The sequence below is a fragment of the Microcaecilia unicolor genome, chromosome 8 (genome assembly GCF_901765095.1).
Source record: "Microcaecilia unicolor chromosome 8, aMicUni1.1, whole genome shotgun sequence".
Taxonomy (NCBI): Eukaryota; Metazoa; Chordata; class Amphibia; order Gymnophiona; family Siphonopidae; genus Microcaecilia; species Microcaecilia unicolor.
The window spans coordinates 58,759,579-58,775,614 of record NC_044038.1 but is presented as its reverse complement, the minus strand read 5'-3'; the positions used below and the strand labels follow the sequence as shown (position 1 = coordinate 58,775,614).

Sequence of the window (16,036 nt, the reverse complement as noted above, 5' to 3'; positions counted from 1 at the left end):
TTTTTCTTCTCATTCCTCTAGCTTCTTTATTTTATTTAGTTTTTTTCCCCCTCTCCCTTTCTTCTCTTCTGTACTATCTGTGCCCTTGTCTCTCCTGCTGCTCTTGTCCCTTTCATTGTATAAGTGCTCTCAGAAGGACAGGGTAGGAATAGTGCAATTTCCAGGCACAGGTGCACAGACCCTGATGTGTAACAGTCGCCTAGACATATTCCCATAATGCCTCATCTGACAGTCCAATGGAAGTAATGTGTTATGGCAGGAAGAAAAATTAGGAAAATATATAAATAACTATCTTAAAATACAAAACTAGACACTTGTCTCTTTTGTTCCCCTTTATCTTTCTTTCTCCTCTCATTTCTCTCTCTGTTTCTCTGTCTCTTTGTTAGCATTGATCTTTTTATTGATCTATCTTCAGCTTTCTAGCCACTAGCAATAGCCTGTAGGCTAGAGCAGTGGGCTGAGAACCAGAGAGGCCAGGTTCAAATCTCAGTGTTGCTCCTTGTGATCTTGGGCAAGTTACTTTAACCTTCCATTGCCTCAGGTACTATCTTAGACTATAAATGGTGTAAGCAAAATCTCTTCTCCTTTCGCTCATTTCACTTTCACTTATTCTCCTTCCCTCCTGTTTCCCTTTCACTTATAGAGGAGTGTGGTAGCCGTGTTAGTCCACTCTTAAGGTTATCAATAGAAATCAAACAAAATAAAACATGGAAAAGAAAATAAGATGATACCTTTTTTATTGGATATAACTTAATACATTTCTTGATTAGCTTTCGAAGGTTGCCCTTCTTCCTCAGATCGGAAATAAGCAAATGTGCTAGCTGACAGTGTATATAAGTGAAAACATTCAAGCATTACTATGACAGTCTGACAGGGTGGGAGGAGGGGGGTGGGTAGGAAGTATGCATGGGGACATCAAAGCATATCATTGATATTCTAACAGGACTTAACAAGGATCTGGGGTTCCTAGCCCATTATAAACCATAAAGCTGTATGTCTCTGTTGATCACCCTCCCCTCACCTATCCACACCCACCCTGTTAGAATATCAATGATATGCTTTGATGTCCCCATGCATACTTCCTACCCACCCCCCTCCTCCCACCCTGTCAGACTGTCATAGTAATGCTTGAATGTTTTCACTTATATACACTGTCAGCTAGCACATTTGCTTATTTCCGATCTGAGGAAGAAGGGCAACCTTCGAAAGCTAATCAAGAAATGTATTAAGTTATGTCCAATAAAAAAGGTATCATCTTATTTTCTTTTCCATGTTTTATTTTGTTTGATTTCTATTGATAACCTTTCACTTGTATAACCTGGGCTCATTATTTGGCATGAGTCAGGCACCAGGGGTTCTTGCATATTGAGAATGGGAAGGGGAAATTACATCTAAGGTTCTCTGATGTAGGAACACTGCAGAGTACAGCTCAGATTCTTCACAAATAACCTTTCATACCACAGGTTTTGGTTCCCAAGGAGTATGGGAGTCAGTAAAATAATTTAACCATCCAGAAATGGCTCCTGGCGAGTTACATGGCTTGTTTGGGGCTTCTGAAGATGTCCGGTTAGCGCTGAACTTAAAACTGGCTATTTTGGGGTTGTTCCAGGGGCGGAGTCAGCACTTGATCGGTTAAGAGACAATATTCAGCACTTAATGGCCATGGTGACCACATAAATGAGTGGAGGAGCAGCCTAGGGGTTAGAGCACCAGGTTTGACATCCAAGAATCCACTGCTGCTCCTTGTGATCTTGGGCATGTCAGTTAATCCTCCATTGCCTCAGGAATTAAAATTAGATTGTGAACTCTCCAGGGACAGGGAAAATACCCAGTGTACCTGAATGTAACTCATCTTGAGCTACTACTGAAAAAGGTGTGAGCAAAATCCAAATAAATAATTAGGACTGCATAAAAGTCAGTCCTTTCTTTATGTGGTGCCCCATAGCTGGTTAAGTGGTGAGTGTTGCACATATATGCTTTAGCAGGCTCCGCAAATCCAGAAATTCAATACTGAAGCCCAGACATGGCCAGGCATTGAATTTGTGGACATAATGCTGGTGAAAGTCAGCAAAACGCTGAGCGCCACTGGCTATATATCAACCCCCATTGTTTCTTTCTACTCAAGGTGAAAAGCCAAAACCAAAAAGCAGAACACTGTATTTCCAGTCCTTCTACTCTTCTGTGCTAGAACATTTTGAAGTGAGAAAAATGTCACTTCTTTCCCTTAACTTGTTTTCCATTGACTTCCAAAGTGTGCTACTGTATTTCTACCCTCACTAGAGAAATCTGGGTTCTGTAAGCTCTTTCCATGCTAGTGTAAGAGTAGTGAAGGGTATCCATTACCAGGGCCAGTGCCGTCACTAGCTGGACTAGTTCAGTGCTTCTGAAACCAGTCCTTTGTGGGGGGAGGGGCACAGCCAGCCAGTCAGGTTTTCAGGATATCCACAATGAATATGCAGGAGATAGATTTGCATGCACTTCATCCTTGGTATATAAATCTATGTCCTGCATATTCATTGTGGATATCTTGAAAACCTGACTGGCTGTGCCCCAAGGACTAGGTTGAGAAGTGCTGAATTGGGCAGACTAGGCATCTGTCTAGAATGGAAGAATTTGGGGGTTTGTATAGGACAGCAGCACTTTAAAGCTGCTTTCAGTGTGTTAGGGTGGGCATGTATGTCTGGTGAATTGGCAGTACTGGGTTTTGTGAAATTGTATGGTTAGTTGTATTTAATTGTTTTATATTAAGTGGAAAACCATGATGAATGAGTTTTCAGTAAGGTGGTATAAACCTTTAATAAATAAATAAATAAATTCATTTTCCTCTTACCACTAAGCCTTGAGATTTCCCTGGAGGAAGAGGAGAGGTCAGCTCTTCCCCTCTGAGGGTCAGTTCCAGTAGTGCAGAGAAAGATCTATGGATTTGCTGCCACTCATGCTCAACCCAGGGAGAAGCTGATTGCCATTACCAGAAAAACAGAGGAAGCTCTAGCCCTGCTGTGGAATGATGCTTCCCTCAGCCCTCCTGAACAGGTTCCTCTGCCACTGCGAAGACACATGTGCACTAATTTCCAAAGTGCTTTTGGTTTGGGAGGATGATATCATTCCCCAGTCACCTGTAAAGAAGGTAGAATAATTTCTGAACGCTGAGACTGGAAAGGCCTGTGGGAACATGGTGATGAGTCCCCTGGATTTAGCCTTGACTGAAGTGGATGATCTGAGTGGAATTTAAAGGGACATGGAGCCTATGAAAAGTTGCTTGGAAATTTGCTATAAATAAGGCAGCGATGGTTACCTGCAAGTGATATATGAGATTTATTTTATTTATTTAAAAATTTGTAATTCACACCATCTACAATTCTGGGTGGAATAGAAAGGACATATATAATCAAATGTGCAGCAGGGCAAGGAGAACACCACTGGATGCCTCCCTGGACCAGGTGGGTATTATCAGTCTTCGGGCGGGGGAGGGTACAGCTGTCTGGAGGTTGTCTGGTTACAAACTTCCTTGTACCAGGTACCTGGATCAGGGCTGCCTTGGACTTGGCAATCTCAGGAGTAGAGTGGCTACCTGGTCCATTTGGGTCTTATGTCTTCTGAAGTAAAATGCTGCACTTCACCTCAGATTTATTTATTTAGATTTTGCTCACACCTTTTTCAGTAGTAGCTCAAGGTGAGTTACATTCAGGTACACTGGATATTTTTCTGTCCCAGGAGGGCTCACAATCTAAGTTTGTACCTGAGGCAATGGAGGGTTAGGTGACTTGTCCAAGATCACAAGGAGCAGCAGTGGGATTTGAACCAGCCACCTCTGGATTGCAAGACTGGTGCTCTAGCCACTAGGCCACTCCTCCAACCTGCTAATCTAACTACTTTTATCACATTCTCAGGCAACGAATTGCAGCGTTAACCCTGCTGCTCTCAGGTAAGATCTTTACTTCAGTCCCACAACGAAATAAAGATCCAGCGCTACAGAAAAAGTAAGAAACCATACCAAAATTTGTGAATTTTTTTATTTTGGGAGCAATTCCTGTTTTGATAGGTTTGCTTGTGATTTGCATGCCAACTGTTTTCCCTTGTAGTGCAGTGGTTTGACCTGGCTTTTTCCATGCTAAAATCCTTACTGCATCAGGATTAAGGTTAGCACGGGAAAACGAAAAATAAACTGCTGACTTAAAGGATAGCACAGCCCCTCCTTTTCTCTTGGTCCTCCCTCCCCTCCTGTCTGCAAGGAATAGAGGGGGACATAAGAATGTAAGAACATAAGAGTAGCCATACTGGGTCAGACCAATGGTCCATCCAACCTAGTATCCCGTTTCCAAACAGTGGCCAATTCAGGTTACAAATAAATGGTTACAAACCCAATTATTAGCAACATTCCATGCTACCAATCCCAGAGCAAGCAGCTGCCTCCCCATTTCTCAATAGCAAACTATGGACTTTTCATCCAGGAACTTGTCCAAACCTTTTTTAAACCCAGATACGCTAACTGCTGTTACCACATCCTCCAGCAAAGTGTTCCAGAGCTTATCTATTCGTTAAGTGAAAAAATATTTCCTCCTATTTGTTTTAAAAGTATTTCCGTGTAACTTCCTTGAGTGTCTCTTAGTCTTTGTACTTTTGGAATGAGTAAAAAATCTGTTTACTTCTACTCGTTCTACACCACTCAGGACTTTGTAGACCTCAGTCATATTTCCCCTCATCCATCTCTTTTCTAAGCTGAAGAACCCTAGCCTCTTTAGCCTTTCCTCATATGAGAGGGGAGGAATAGATGGTGGAATGAACATAAAAACATAAGCCTTGCCGTACTGGGACAGACCAAATGTCCATCAAGCCCAGCATCCTGTTTCTAACAGTGGCCAATCCAGGTCACAAGTACCTGGCAAGATCCCAAAACATTAAAAGATTTTTTGCTGCTTATCCTAGAAATAAGCAGTGGATTTCCCCTTTTCTTTTAGGAAATTATCCAAACCTTTTTAAAATCCTGCTAATCTAACTACTTTTATCACATTCTGTGGCAACGAATTCCAGTGTTTAATTACACATTGAGTGAAAAAATATTTTCGCCAGCTAGTTTTATATGTAATACTTAGTAGCTTCATTGCATGCCCCCTAGTATTTTTTTTTTTTTGAAAGATTGAACAAGCGATTCACGTCTACTCGTTCCACTCCACTCAGCATTTTATTGACCTCTAACATATTTCCCCTCAGCTGTCTCTTCTCCAAGCTGAAGAGCCCTAGCCACTTTAACCTTTCCTCATAGGGAAGTCATCACATCCCCTTTATCATTTTTGTCGCCCTTCTCTGTTTTCATCTGCACATTTCCTGTTTCTACTTTGTGATCATTCATTCTATATTTAGTGAGACTCTCGTGCATGTGTGACTGAAGTGAGTAATTTCTAAACAGGCAGTGTTCTGCTAGTACTCCTATTCTGTTTTCCCAAGAGGCGGTATATTGGTGTTTTAGGGGCGGATGGAATATTTACAATGTTGCCTTTGATTGTTGTTTAAATTCTGGGATTTAATGCTGTTTTTTGTATGGCAGAATTTAGCTTTACATCACAAAAGCCGTGATGCTCAAAACTCTGGCGCCGTTCTGAATAGCACCATATAAATACCACCAGAAGAGCACAGAAGAATAACGCCCTAATGCTCAGTGCTAATGAGATGCAAATATAAGCATGCATATAGCGTTGAGCATTAGGGAATTCGATGGGAGGATTGTGTTTCGTGCATGCGCAGACAAGTTACTACTACTACTACTACTATTTGACATTTCTAAAGCGCTACTAGGGTTACGCAGTGCTGTACAATTTAACATAGATGGACAGTCCCTGCTCAAAGGAGCTTACAATCTAAAGGACAAATGTACAGTCAGTCAAATAGGGGCAGTCTAGATTTCCTGAAAGGTATAAAGGTTAAGTGCCGAAAGCAACATTGAAGAGGTGGGCTTTGAGCAAGGATTTGAAGATGGGTAGGGAGGGGGCTTGGCGTAAGGGTTCAGGAAGTTTATTCCAAGCATAGGGTGAGGCGAGGCAGAATGAGCGGAGCCTGGAGTTGGCGGTGGTGGAGAAGGGTACTGAGAGGAGGGATTTGTCCTGTGAGCGGAGGTTACGGGCGGGAACGTAAGGGGAAATGAGGGTAGAGAGGTAATGAGGGGCTGCAGACTGAGTGCATTTGTAGGTAAGAAGGAGAAGCTTGAACTGTATGCGGTATCTGATTGGAAGCCAGTGAAGTGACCTGAGAAGAGGGGTGATATGAGTATATCGGTTCAGGCGGAATATAAGACGTGCAGCAGAGATCTGAACAGATTGAAGGGGGGATAGATGGCTAAGTGGGAGGCCAGTAAGGAGTAGGTTGCAGTAGTCAAGGTGAGAGGTAATGAGAGCGTGGACGAGAGTACGGGTGGTGTGCTCAGAGAGAAAAGGGCAAATTTTGCTGATGTTAAAGAGAAAGAAGCGACAGGTCTTGGCTATCTGCTGGATATGCGTAGAGAAGGAGAGGGAGGAGTCGAAGATGACTCCGAGGTTGCGGGCAGATGAAACGGGGAGGATGAGGGTGCCATCAACTGAGATAGAGAGTGGAGGAAGAGGAGAAGTGGGTTTTGGTGGAAAGACGATAAGCTCGGTCTTGGACATGTTCAGTTTCAGGTGGCGGTTGGGCATCCATGCAGCAATGTCGGATAAGCAGGCCGATACCTTGGCCTGGGTCTCCGCGGTGATGTCTGGTGTGAAGAGATATAGCTGGGTGTCATCAGCATAAAGATGATACTGGAAACCATGAGATGAGATCAGTGAGCCCAGGGAAGAGGTGTAGATTGAAAAAAGAAGGGGTCCAAGGACAGATCCCTGGGGAACTCCAACAGAGAGTGGGATGGGGGTGGAGGAAGATCCATGAGAGTGTACTCTGAAGGTGCGATGGGAGAGATAGGAGAAGAACCAGGAGAGGACAGAACCCTGGAGGACAGTGTGGCAAGAAGTAAATCATGATTGACAGTATCAAAAGCAGCGGATAGATCAAGGAGGATGAGGATGGAGTAGTGGCCTCTGGATTTGGCAAGGAACAGGTCATTACAGACTTTAGAGAGTGCCGTTTCTGTCGAGTGTAGAGGGCGAAAACCGAATTGAAGCGGATCGAGGATGGCATGAGAGGAGAGAAAATCAAGGCAGCGGCTGTGAACAGCACGCTCAAGTATTTTGGAGAGGAAGGGTAGGAGGGAGATGGGGCGGTAGTTGGAGGGACTGGTAGGGTCAAGTGATGTTTTTTTGAGGAGAGGTGTGACTACGGCGTGCTTGAAGGTGTCAGGGACAGTTGCAGTGGAGAGAGAGAGATTGAGGATATGACAGATGCAAGTTCCACGGTAAGCTTGGCTCCTGTGCACATGTACCTGGTAAAACCCAAATGTGAAGCACATATCGGTGTCTGTATTCTGCAGCCTAAATATAAGTGTTTTTAATTTTTTTTTTAGCTTGGATGCTTATATTTAGACGCAGGAAACAGATACCAATATATGTTTTCAATTTGGGTGGTTTTTTGAGGGTTTTTTTTTAGCATGGATGTTTTAAATTTAGATGCAGGAAACAGACACCAATGTGTGTTTTCACTTGGGTCTGCTGTTTCTCATGACCAGCACTTAAGAGCTTGTATGGGCTTCCTTCTGCTTCCAAAGCAATCAAAACCGGCAGATTTTGCAAAAAGAATCATGCGAGAAACATGAGAATCATAAGAAATCCTCTCTTCCAACACCCTAACGCCTGCTCCAACCTGGCGTTATTTCTTGCAGTGGTAAGGCAGTTTTGTTTCAGGCGTGCTTTTCTGAGCATTGGGGAAGAATGCAAAATGACCTCATTTACATGGGCTTGACTACATTAGCATGCTACTTGCACTGTTTGTCTGCGCGCTCGTTTGTTCCCGCACTCCAGACCTGTGAACATTCTGCATAGGTAAATGCAGGTGCTAGTATGGTGCTAATGGTCTCTAGTGCCTGCGTTTATTTTTGAGCATCAGGGCCAAAGTGTCGAGTAATGGAGGAAGCTTGTGTTTGCTGTTACTGAGGTGACAACATAATTTAATTTAATTTCTTTTCTGTGATCGGTGAGAAATAGGAACTATTGGGCAAAAGATTGAGAGGAAAAGAGAGGGAGCTACTGCTGGGCAGAGGATTGAGATAGAGAATGAACAGGAAATGAACAGGAGAAAGAGGAAAGCTGAAGGGCGAGAGGTGGGTGTGAGAGAGGATGGATGCTACTGGGCAGGGAATAGAGTGAAAAAATAGGAGAATGCAAAACAAACAGTAAGAAGACAGAAAGAAGGATGCTGGACAGAAGGAGAGAGAGAGTTGACGGTGCTGAGCTGGAGGAACTGCCACCAGATACCGCCACTTGAAAAAGAGGGACCACTAAGGTAGAGTAGCCACTGCTAAGTTGGGAGAGGTGGGAGCTGTAATTCTGAAAAGGTTGGTCTCAACACTGCTGGGAGATGATGCAAGTGGTCAAGGAAGCAAGTGCAAATTTGTGGAACAATGGATCTCTAAGAACAATGAGATTAGCTCCTCCTGAAGCAGTGGCAAGCTTCCCTGTCTTGAGTCACAGCAATGTCTAGCTGTGTAACCTCTAACAGGTTTCCACATACCTTTAGAGATACCCCTGGTTGAATATCATCTGTTTGATCTCCTATCATAAGAACTATTTGGCCATACCAGATTTCTTACCCATAGATGGCTACATATACGTTTTTATAATTTATATTCTTCATAACTCCCAGATCTCACTCTCTCTCTCTCTTCCAGTTTGTGGGAATATATATGTAATAGTAGAGGTTCTTTAGGGTATGAAGAATATACATACAGGATTTTGCTAGATAGAAAAATGAATATCTTGAGTTCTGAGTGGTATTATGTGTCCAATATATCTATATCCCCCTTTTTAAAAAAAAATCTTAGTTTCATGAGACAAAAGGAATCATCTTGAATTCCAGATGATAGAAGGGTGGCAAGTTTTGAGTCCTGTGAGATTGAAGGGATGCATATCTTGAGATCGATAATGTAACTGGGAGGTGGGCTTACAGATTGATTGTACATCATAAATTTTATTTATAAAATTCTATGACATTCTAGGAAGTTTATTTTAACTTATAACTGAATTTGTCTTTCTAAATGTGTCCCAACCTTACTACAATTAGTTTGTCTGGGAAAGTTTGACTCACTTCTTATAACTATTACTGTCTCTCATTTTAGGGTGTGCAATGGTCTCCAGAAAGGTGACATCAAAGCACTAGTTCTCAGCTGGAGCCCTTTCTGAATGATAATTGTGACAAGGTCAGGACCATCAGTCATGTCGAAGGAGGATGATGGCAGCTGCAAGCTGACTTCAGTTTATAAGCACAAGGAACGTAAACCCAAGAAGCCCCATTATATCCCACGCCCCTGGGGGAAACCCTATAATTACAAATGCTTTCAATGTCCCTTCACCTGCATGGAGAAATCCCACCTTTACAATCACATGAAGTATAGTTTATGCAAGAACTCACTGTCCTTGCTGATTGAGTCTGATTGGCCCTACAAAAAGGGCAATTTCCTCCACCCAGAACTCCATCTCATTCATGCAGCTGAGACCTCTAGACACCCTGAAAGTCAAATGGATAACCAAGAGACTTGTGATTCCACAGCTATTATAGCTGAAACAAGGGACACAATACATGTTTCCCATGGAGACATGGTGGACAATGAGAAATCAGGGGTAGATGTTCTGTCTTCTAAACAGATGCATATGGAATTGCACAAGTTCCAGGAGATAGAAGACGATAATGTTGGGACTGCTGGACAACTGAAAGAAACAGACCCAAGAGAGAAAAAAGGGGGAGCCATGAGAGCAAATTACCATCCCACTGACCCTGAAGATCCCAATGTTAAAACCCTTCTACTTGGATTGAAGAACAAAGGAGACAAATTTTGCAAAGACACAGAACCAGACTTTATCATAACTGATGTTTACTCTCTACAAAAAAATGTCATGAAGGGCAAAGAGCCACTACATACAGAATCAGAAGTCAAGCCAAAGAACTGCAAGGTTCCAAAGAAATGCCTAGGAAGCAATGGGATTTTGATGGAACAATGGAAGCTGTTCACAAATAGGCAAAGAAGGAGCAGAGCAGATGCTGCCTCCCCATGCGCAAAAACTAATATCATTCCATGTTACCCTCCTCCTTCCTACAGTGACTACCAGGAAACCCAGAGACTGAACCTCTCCTTATTGGGAATTAACTACCCATTGAATCCTAATTTATTTCCCTATTTTGGTCCTACTGTGACCAACAGTGCAACACCACAGCCGCATCTGACCCAGATTCCTTTCTTGGCTTCTACTGCCCAGCTAATGCATCCACACTCTGCTAATCTCCAGGCCCTTCAGAATCCAGAGAGACCTGCCTTTCTTCCAAGGTTCTATTACCCCTTGCTCTTTGAACATATGTTTGGGTCATCTGAAGACAAGACAGCTGCAGGCAAACTAAATATGCAACAACAGCAGCCTGGGACTTCAGTACCCAACTCTCCCAATGATAAATCACCCAGTGAGCCACAAAAAGGTGCCCTACAGAAAGTTCCAGTAGTTCAGGCTGACACTCTTTGGGCTACAAGCTTACAAGGAAAGCCATCTCTAGAGAACCTCCAAGCAGCACCAACTGAAGCTGAAGAAGAGAAATGGCCAAACTATGACAACGTAATTACTGCAAATCTGGGTATCAATAACCAAAGCCGAGATTCACTATCTGATATGTTGAAGGATTCATTCAAAGAGAGTTCCAGACTCTCCAACATCAGGAAGGCTGAGTCGCCAAAGGCCACATGTTTGAGCAACTCTGAGAGTCTGACAAACTCCCTGAAGAGGAAATCCCTATTTGGTGGTGAACTTAATTTGCTGAAGGATCACATAGCATCTAAATCATTGACTGCTACAAAAATCAGTGACTGTACTAGGTAAGATGTCATTGTTCTTGTTTAAGTCATATCTTAGGGGTCCTTTTACAAAAGTGTGTTAAGCAGTTATTGCACAAATTAGCATGTGCTGTTACTGCATAAATGGGGTAGCTGTTACCACAATAGCATAACAGTTAGCATACAATAATTCACGCATTAACCATATGCTGGAACTGGGTAGGTTAAGCAAGGAGAATGGACACTAAGGAATTTTTCAGTGTTGCTACTGCAGAGGACATTTTGGGCATCCCCCAACAGTTATCCTATGCCCTTTGCACTTACTGAGCATCAATATTTGCTGTTGAAGTGCTGTAAGTGCAATAACTTACCACACTTCAGTAACAGGACCCATCGTAAATAATTATTATCATAAAGTTAAAACAGGAATTCTGAACTGAAAGATTCTGTTGATTTATTTTAATAACCGTGAAGATCCTTTGGAGATGAATCCACTCTTAGGCCACTCAGATTTTGTAAGCACAGACTGAAATACTCTTTGGAAATTTTTCAAATCAGGTTTTAAAATCCAAAATAGCACAAAATAATGATTATATGTACTGGGTGGAGGAGTGGCCTAGTGGTTAGGGTGGTGGACTTTGGTCCTGGGGAACTGAGTTTGATTCCCACTTCAGGCACAGGCAGCTCCTTGTGACTCTGGGCAAGTCACTTAACCCTCCATTGCCCCATGTAAGCCACATTGAGCCTGCCATGAGTGGGAAAGTGCAGAGCACAAATGTAACAAAAAAAAAGTATGGTTGTCAACAATTTCCATGTTAAAAAGAGCATGCTGGACCGATCCTGGGTTTATGCAATTGTATCTATGGGCTTCTGGTTCCAATTTCTCTAGGATAGGTAGAATTACAAGTCCATAGATGCAAATAGGTTGAGTTGGTCCTGGCTTTACTCTATCTATTGACAACTCTACTGAGGTGCCTTCACTTTGAAGACTTCTCAGGAGGCTTTGCGTTCTCAGAATCTCCCACTGACAGAACACAACTGTAATGGGAGTTCTTAAGTACCTTTGGATTTACAATGCAAAAGAACCTTTAGAATATCATGCTCTCAGGTTAAATTCAATTTGTAGACTCTGAAAATAAAAAAACAACAGTATTTGAAAGACCATTACAACTTATTTTTATCATACTACAAGCAGCCTATTTTGCAAGTATTCTATATTTAAGGTTTAAAAAGTAACATAATCGGTGAATATCAGCAGACTCAGTTCAAGGACTTCTTTTGAGTAAGATCAGCAAAGAAGAGTAATATTATAAAAATTCATTAGGCTTCAACAGGAAATAAAAGAAACTTCTCCCTTCCCAGCTGTCCTTTCTTTTACTTCCATAGGAACTGCAAATTGTCAACAGGAAGATGGAATAGAACAGCAGAGGGAAGGGGGCAAATGAAATTTAAAAAGGAAAAGTAGTAGTTATAAGTAAATTCCATATCATCACATATATAATAATTCAATGAGAAATCATATGGTGTTCATGTGCTCAACAGGAACCAACACAAATGCCCATGCCTATTGACCGTCTCCAACATAGGAACCAACTTTTCAAAATGATTGTGGGTGCTAAACCCAACAAAAATGACCCTTCCCAAGATACAGTTAAGGAGTTTGCTTAATATTGGTGGTGCTCAAGCACCCACAGCACCTACAGAGTTGGCTCCTATGGTCCCCAAAAGCTTTAAGGTTCATGACAACAGAAAACTTCCTTATTTCTTGGTAAAGGTTGCACTCATACATTATCACAGATTTTTAATTGTTGACTGTTGATTTGTTAGCATATGGTGTCAGCTGTTTTCACTGACTTTACTGTTTTTAACTAGTTATTATTAATGGTCAAAACCTCTACCACATTGAGTTCATTCTTTCCACTTCTCTTTAGTTTTAGGTACTATGGTTATACTATATATTAGCTTATATTTTTTTTTTATTTCAGGAGTTTGCAAGACATTCCACAATTGCTAAAGTCTTTTGACCAATGGAAACAGGAATGTAAAAGCCACCCTAGGCCTGAAACTCAAGAAAAGGCCATCTGTTCAGAATGTCCATCTTCTGTAATCACCACAAATGGCCAGTGGGCCTATAAGCAGAATCAAGTACACAGAATTTCAAAAGATTCAGAAACTACCACTATGCTCAACTCGGATCTATCAAAGACCCTGGAAGAATATCAAGAAGTGGAAAAGAAACTTTCTGACATGGCAAAAGAGAATAACTCTGAACAAAAAGAGATGAAGGATCAGCTATTCAAAATTCGAAAGGAGCTCTATCATATCCATCAGATGTTGGCGAATGCTACCATACCTCATGAGGTACCCTTAGACCTTTCTGTGAAAAGGTCCCAAGGTGGATTTGAAAAGGGCTACCAGACCAGAAATGAGGCATCAAAATCAGTCCATGAGGATCCAAGACTCCAATGCAAGGACCATGACAGCAATACCAGGTCAAATGTTGCTGGTGAAACTGTAAATGGTGACAAAATGTCAAATTATCTCCCTGAGCCAAAGACTACAACCTTTGACCTTCTGATGAAGACAACACAGTCAGAAGAACAGCAACCTTCTCTCATGGTACATCATAGCACAATGAGAGGACACCCCTCAGCTTTCTTCAGTGTCCCTCTGGAGCTCCATCGTGTGATGGAACCCTACTACAGACATACCACCAAGTGTGAAGCAGACTCCAGCGTCCTGCTAAGCACAGATGGGAAATCTAGTAATTCCACCCAAAGCCATCAGCAACTTCCTCCACCCGAGGAAGAACAAATGAACTACAGAGATAGACATCACTCCATATCATATGAAGGCAGTAGCCCCAGTGAGTCTGAAACCATCTGCCTTCACAATCCTTTAAACACAGACTAACAACACTCATGCAGCAGTCATTGACATTTCTAATTTTACTGCAGAACCCTTTATATATCCAAATAGGATGCTTTTCTTCCTCTACCAAAAATGATGCAGCAGATGTTAAATCAAATAGGAACACAGTTTACAACTTACTACTTTACTGAACCTCACCCAGCTCCCTTTTCACCTGTAACTGTCGTACATTGAGTCTTTTGACTCATTTATACTCTACAACCCAAAGAATGTATTTAATTTAATGGGAATCTGTGTATATCAGGTCTAAACAGCATTTTGTAATGATGGCTATCAGGTGTTATGCTAGATTTAGACGAGATGCCACCAGTGACTCAAGATAAAATTTCTTCCCTCTTGCTAATACAACCTAATGGCTACATAAGATTCTTGTTTTCAAATGAAGGATCACTGTCGCTGACAATCTTACATACCCTGCACACATCTGTAATCAAGAGCTGGTTTGGAAGCTGCAGTAAAATAGATCACCTTGGGAAATATGAATCTCTCAATTTGTACTAAAAGTTAGAGCTACAGTTCTTCAGCTTCCTGGTATAGGTGCTGTGTACCGAGAGGTGCCAGGTTGAAATTGCAGGGGATGAGATACATAGATCATCTTCTAATTGTTTTCATGCTCACACCTCCAACTTGGAAGACTGATTTGATTGAGGGCTATCAGGAGTTCTCCTAATAAGAGGATAAGCAGCCCTTTATACATCCTCACTTCCAACAACTATAGAATACAGAAGTTATTCACCTCTTTGTTATAATCAAGGTCATATTTATTTCATACATTAGCACTTTGCATCAAAATGGGAGTGAGAGAAGAAACAATTAAGGAAGGTGCAAAGAACAGGAGAGTGAGAAGTGCGTACCAGGCACTTGTTTAAGGTTCCATGGTAAAAGTTGAATTAAGGCGTATCTTCAGAATTTCATGCTGTTGCCAGCTCTAGGAACAAGGTGCAAAAAAAATTACAGCAAAAAGTCTTAAAACATCTATGTTAAAGAAAGAAATATAGGGCATTTTGGAGGTGATATGCTATAGGCAACGCCATCCAGAACTTCATACATGTTATGCAAGCTGTTCCTCAAGAAAGAGCCCATCACAGAGTCATTAGGTTGCTGGTTATCAGCCACAGAGAATATTTATCAAGAACAAGGATCCCCCTTCCCTTAGGTCTCACTGCTGCTGTAGAGAGCACCATATTACAGCAACTGTGAATACTGTGCAAGGAGTATTAAATAATAACCAACCATTTCCTTAACAATAATGAATTGGTTATTCCACTAAAACATATTGTTCTTGTTTTTGAAAGTATCATGCAGTATTTTGAGAGATGAAATATATCCAGGTTCTGAGGTATATGAACATGAATGCAGTCCCTCCATAGTTAATGCAAGTTCTGCAGTACAGCATATTCCTTGAGATACTGGAGGGAAAAAGCAGATTCTAGGTTGAACACGCACTTACATGACCATGCTGGAATGCTTGGGTTGGGGCATGCATAGGTTACAAAGAACAGCGGAGTGGCCTAGTGGTTAGGGTGGTGGACTTTGGTCTTGAGGAACTGAGTTTGATTCCCACTTCAGGCACAGGCAGCTCCTTGTGACTCTGGGCAAGTCACTTAACCCTCCATTGCCCCATGTAAGCTGCATTGAGCTGGCCATGAGTGGGAAAGTGTGGGGTACAAATGTAACAAAAAAAAAACTCTGCCTTATACTACACTGAATTGTAGAGTGCTGAGATATGGAATATGTCCATGCTAGGAAAGACTTCTCAGGGCTGGTGTAAGGTTTATGGCTGTACTTGGCTTCAATTTTGGTGTCCTTCCCCAATGTCTGGCTAGCACCAGTGCTGATGAGGCCACCTTCTCTCTATCCCTAGCTGAAGGAGTCCTATTGCTGCCATCCCTTGCTGATGATGTCTTTACCCAGGCCTTCAGCACTGCTAACACATTTGCTCAGCTTAAATGTATGGTAGGTGAGGACTCTGAGCTACCTTGAGCTCACAATTCCTGGGCTGAGGGACTGATGTGACCCTACTTCTTTCCTTTACTGTCTACAGTTTGTCTCTCCACAGCTTGTTACCTTCTTTCATTTTCAAGTCTCAGTTCTTCTGCCACTTGTCTTCCTCTTCTCATCCCTTCGTGCCTCTTCCCACCACGATCCCCCCTTATCTCATGCCTTTCTCTC

The 16,036-nt window shown here is 42.1% G+C and overlaps 1 protein-coding gene across 2 annotated transcripts; it reads left to right on the top strand.

The window, feature by feature from the left end:
* The first annotated feature begins 3,355 nt into the window (after nt 1-3,355).
* On the top strand, nt 3,356-14,634 carry PRR35 (proline rich 35). 2 transcript variants are annotated; one of them, XM_030213220.1, is made up of 3 exons: nt 3,356-3,440; nt 9,236-10,975; nt 12,919-14,634. In XM_030213220.1, exons 2-3 carry the CDS (start codon nt 9,300-9,302, stop codon nt 13,844-13,846), a joined length of 2,604 nt encoding a protein of 867 aa, XP_030069080.1. In that variant the 5' UTR covers nt 3,356-3,440; nt 9,236-9,299; the 3' UTR covers nt 13,847-14,634. The 2 variants fall into 2 exon arrangements, with proteins under 2 accessions (XP_030069080.1, XP_030069081.1); XM_030213221.1 differs by lacking the exon at nt 3,356-3,440 and having other exon boundaries at nt 9,190-10,975.
* Nucleotides 14,635-16,036: the final 1,402 nt, after the last annotated feature.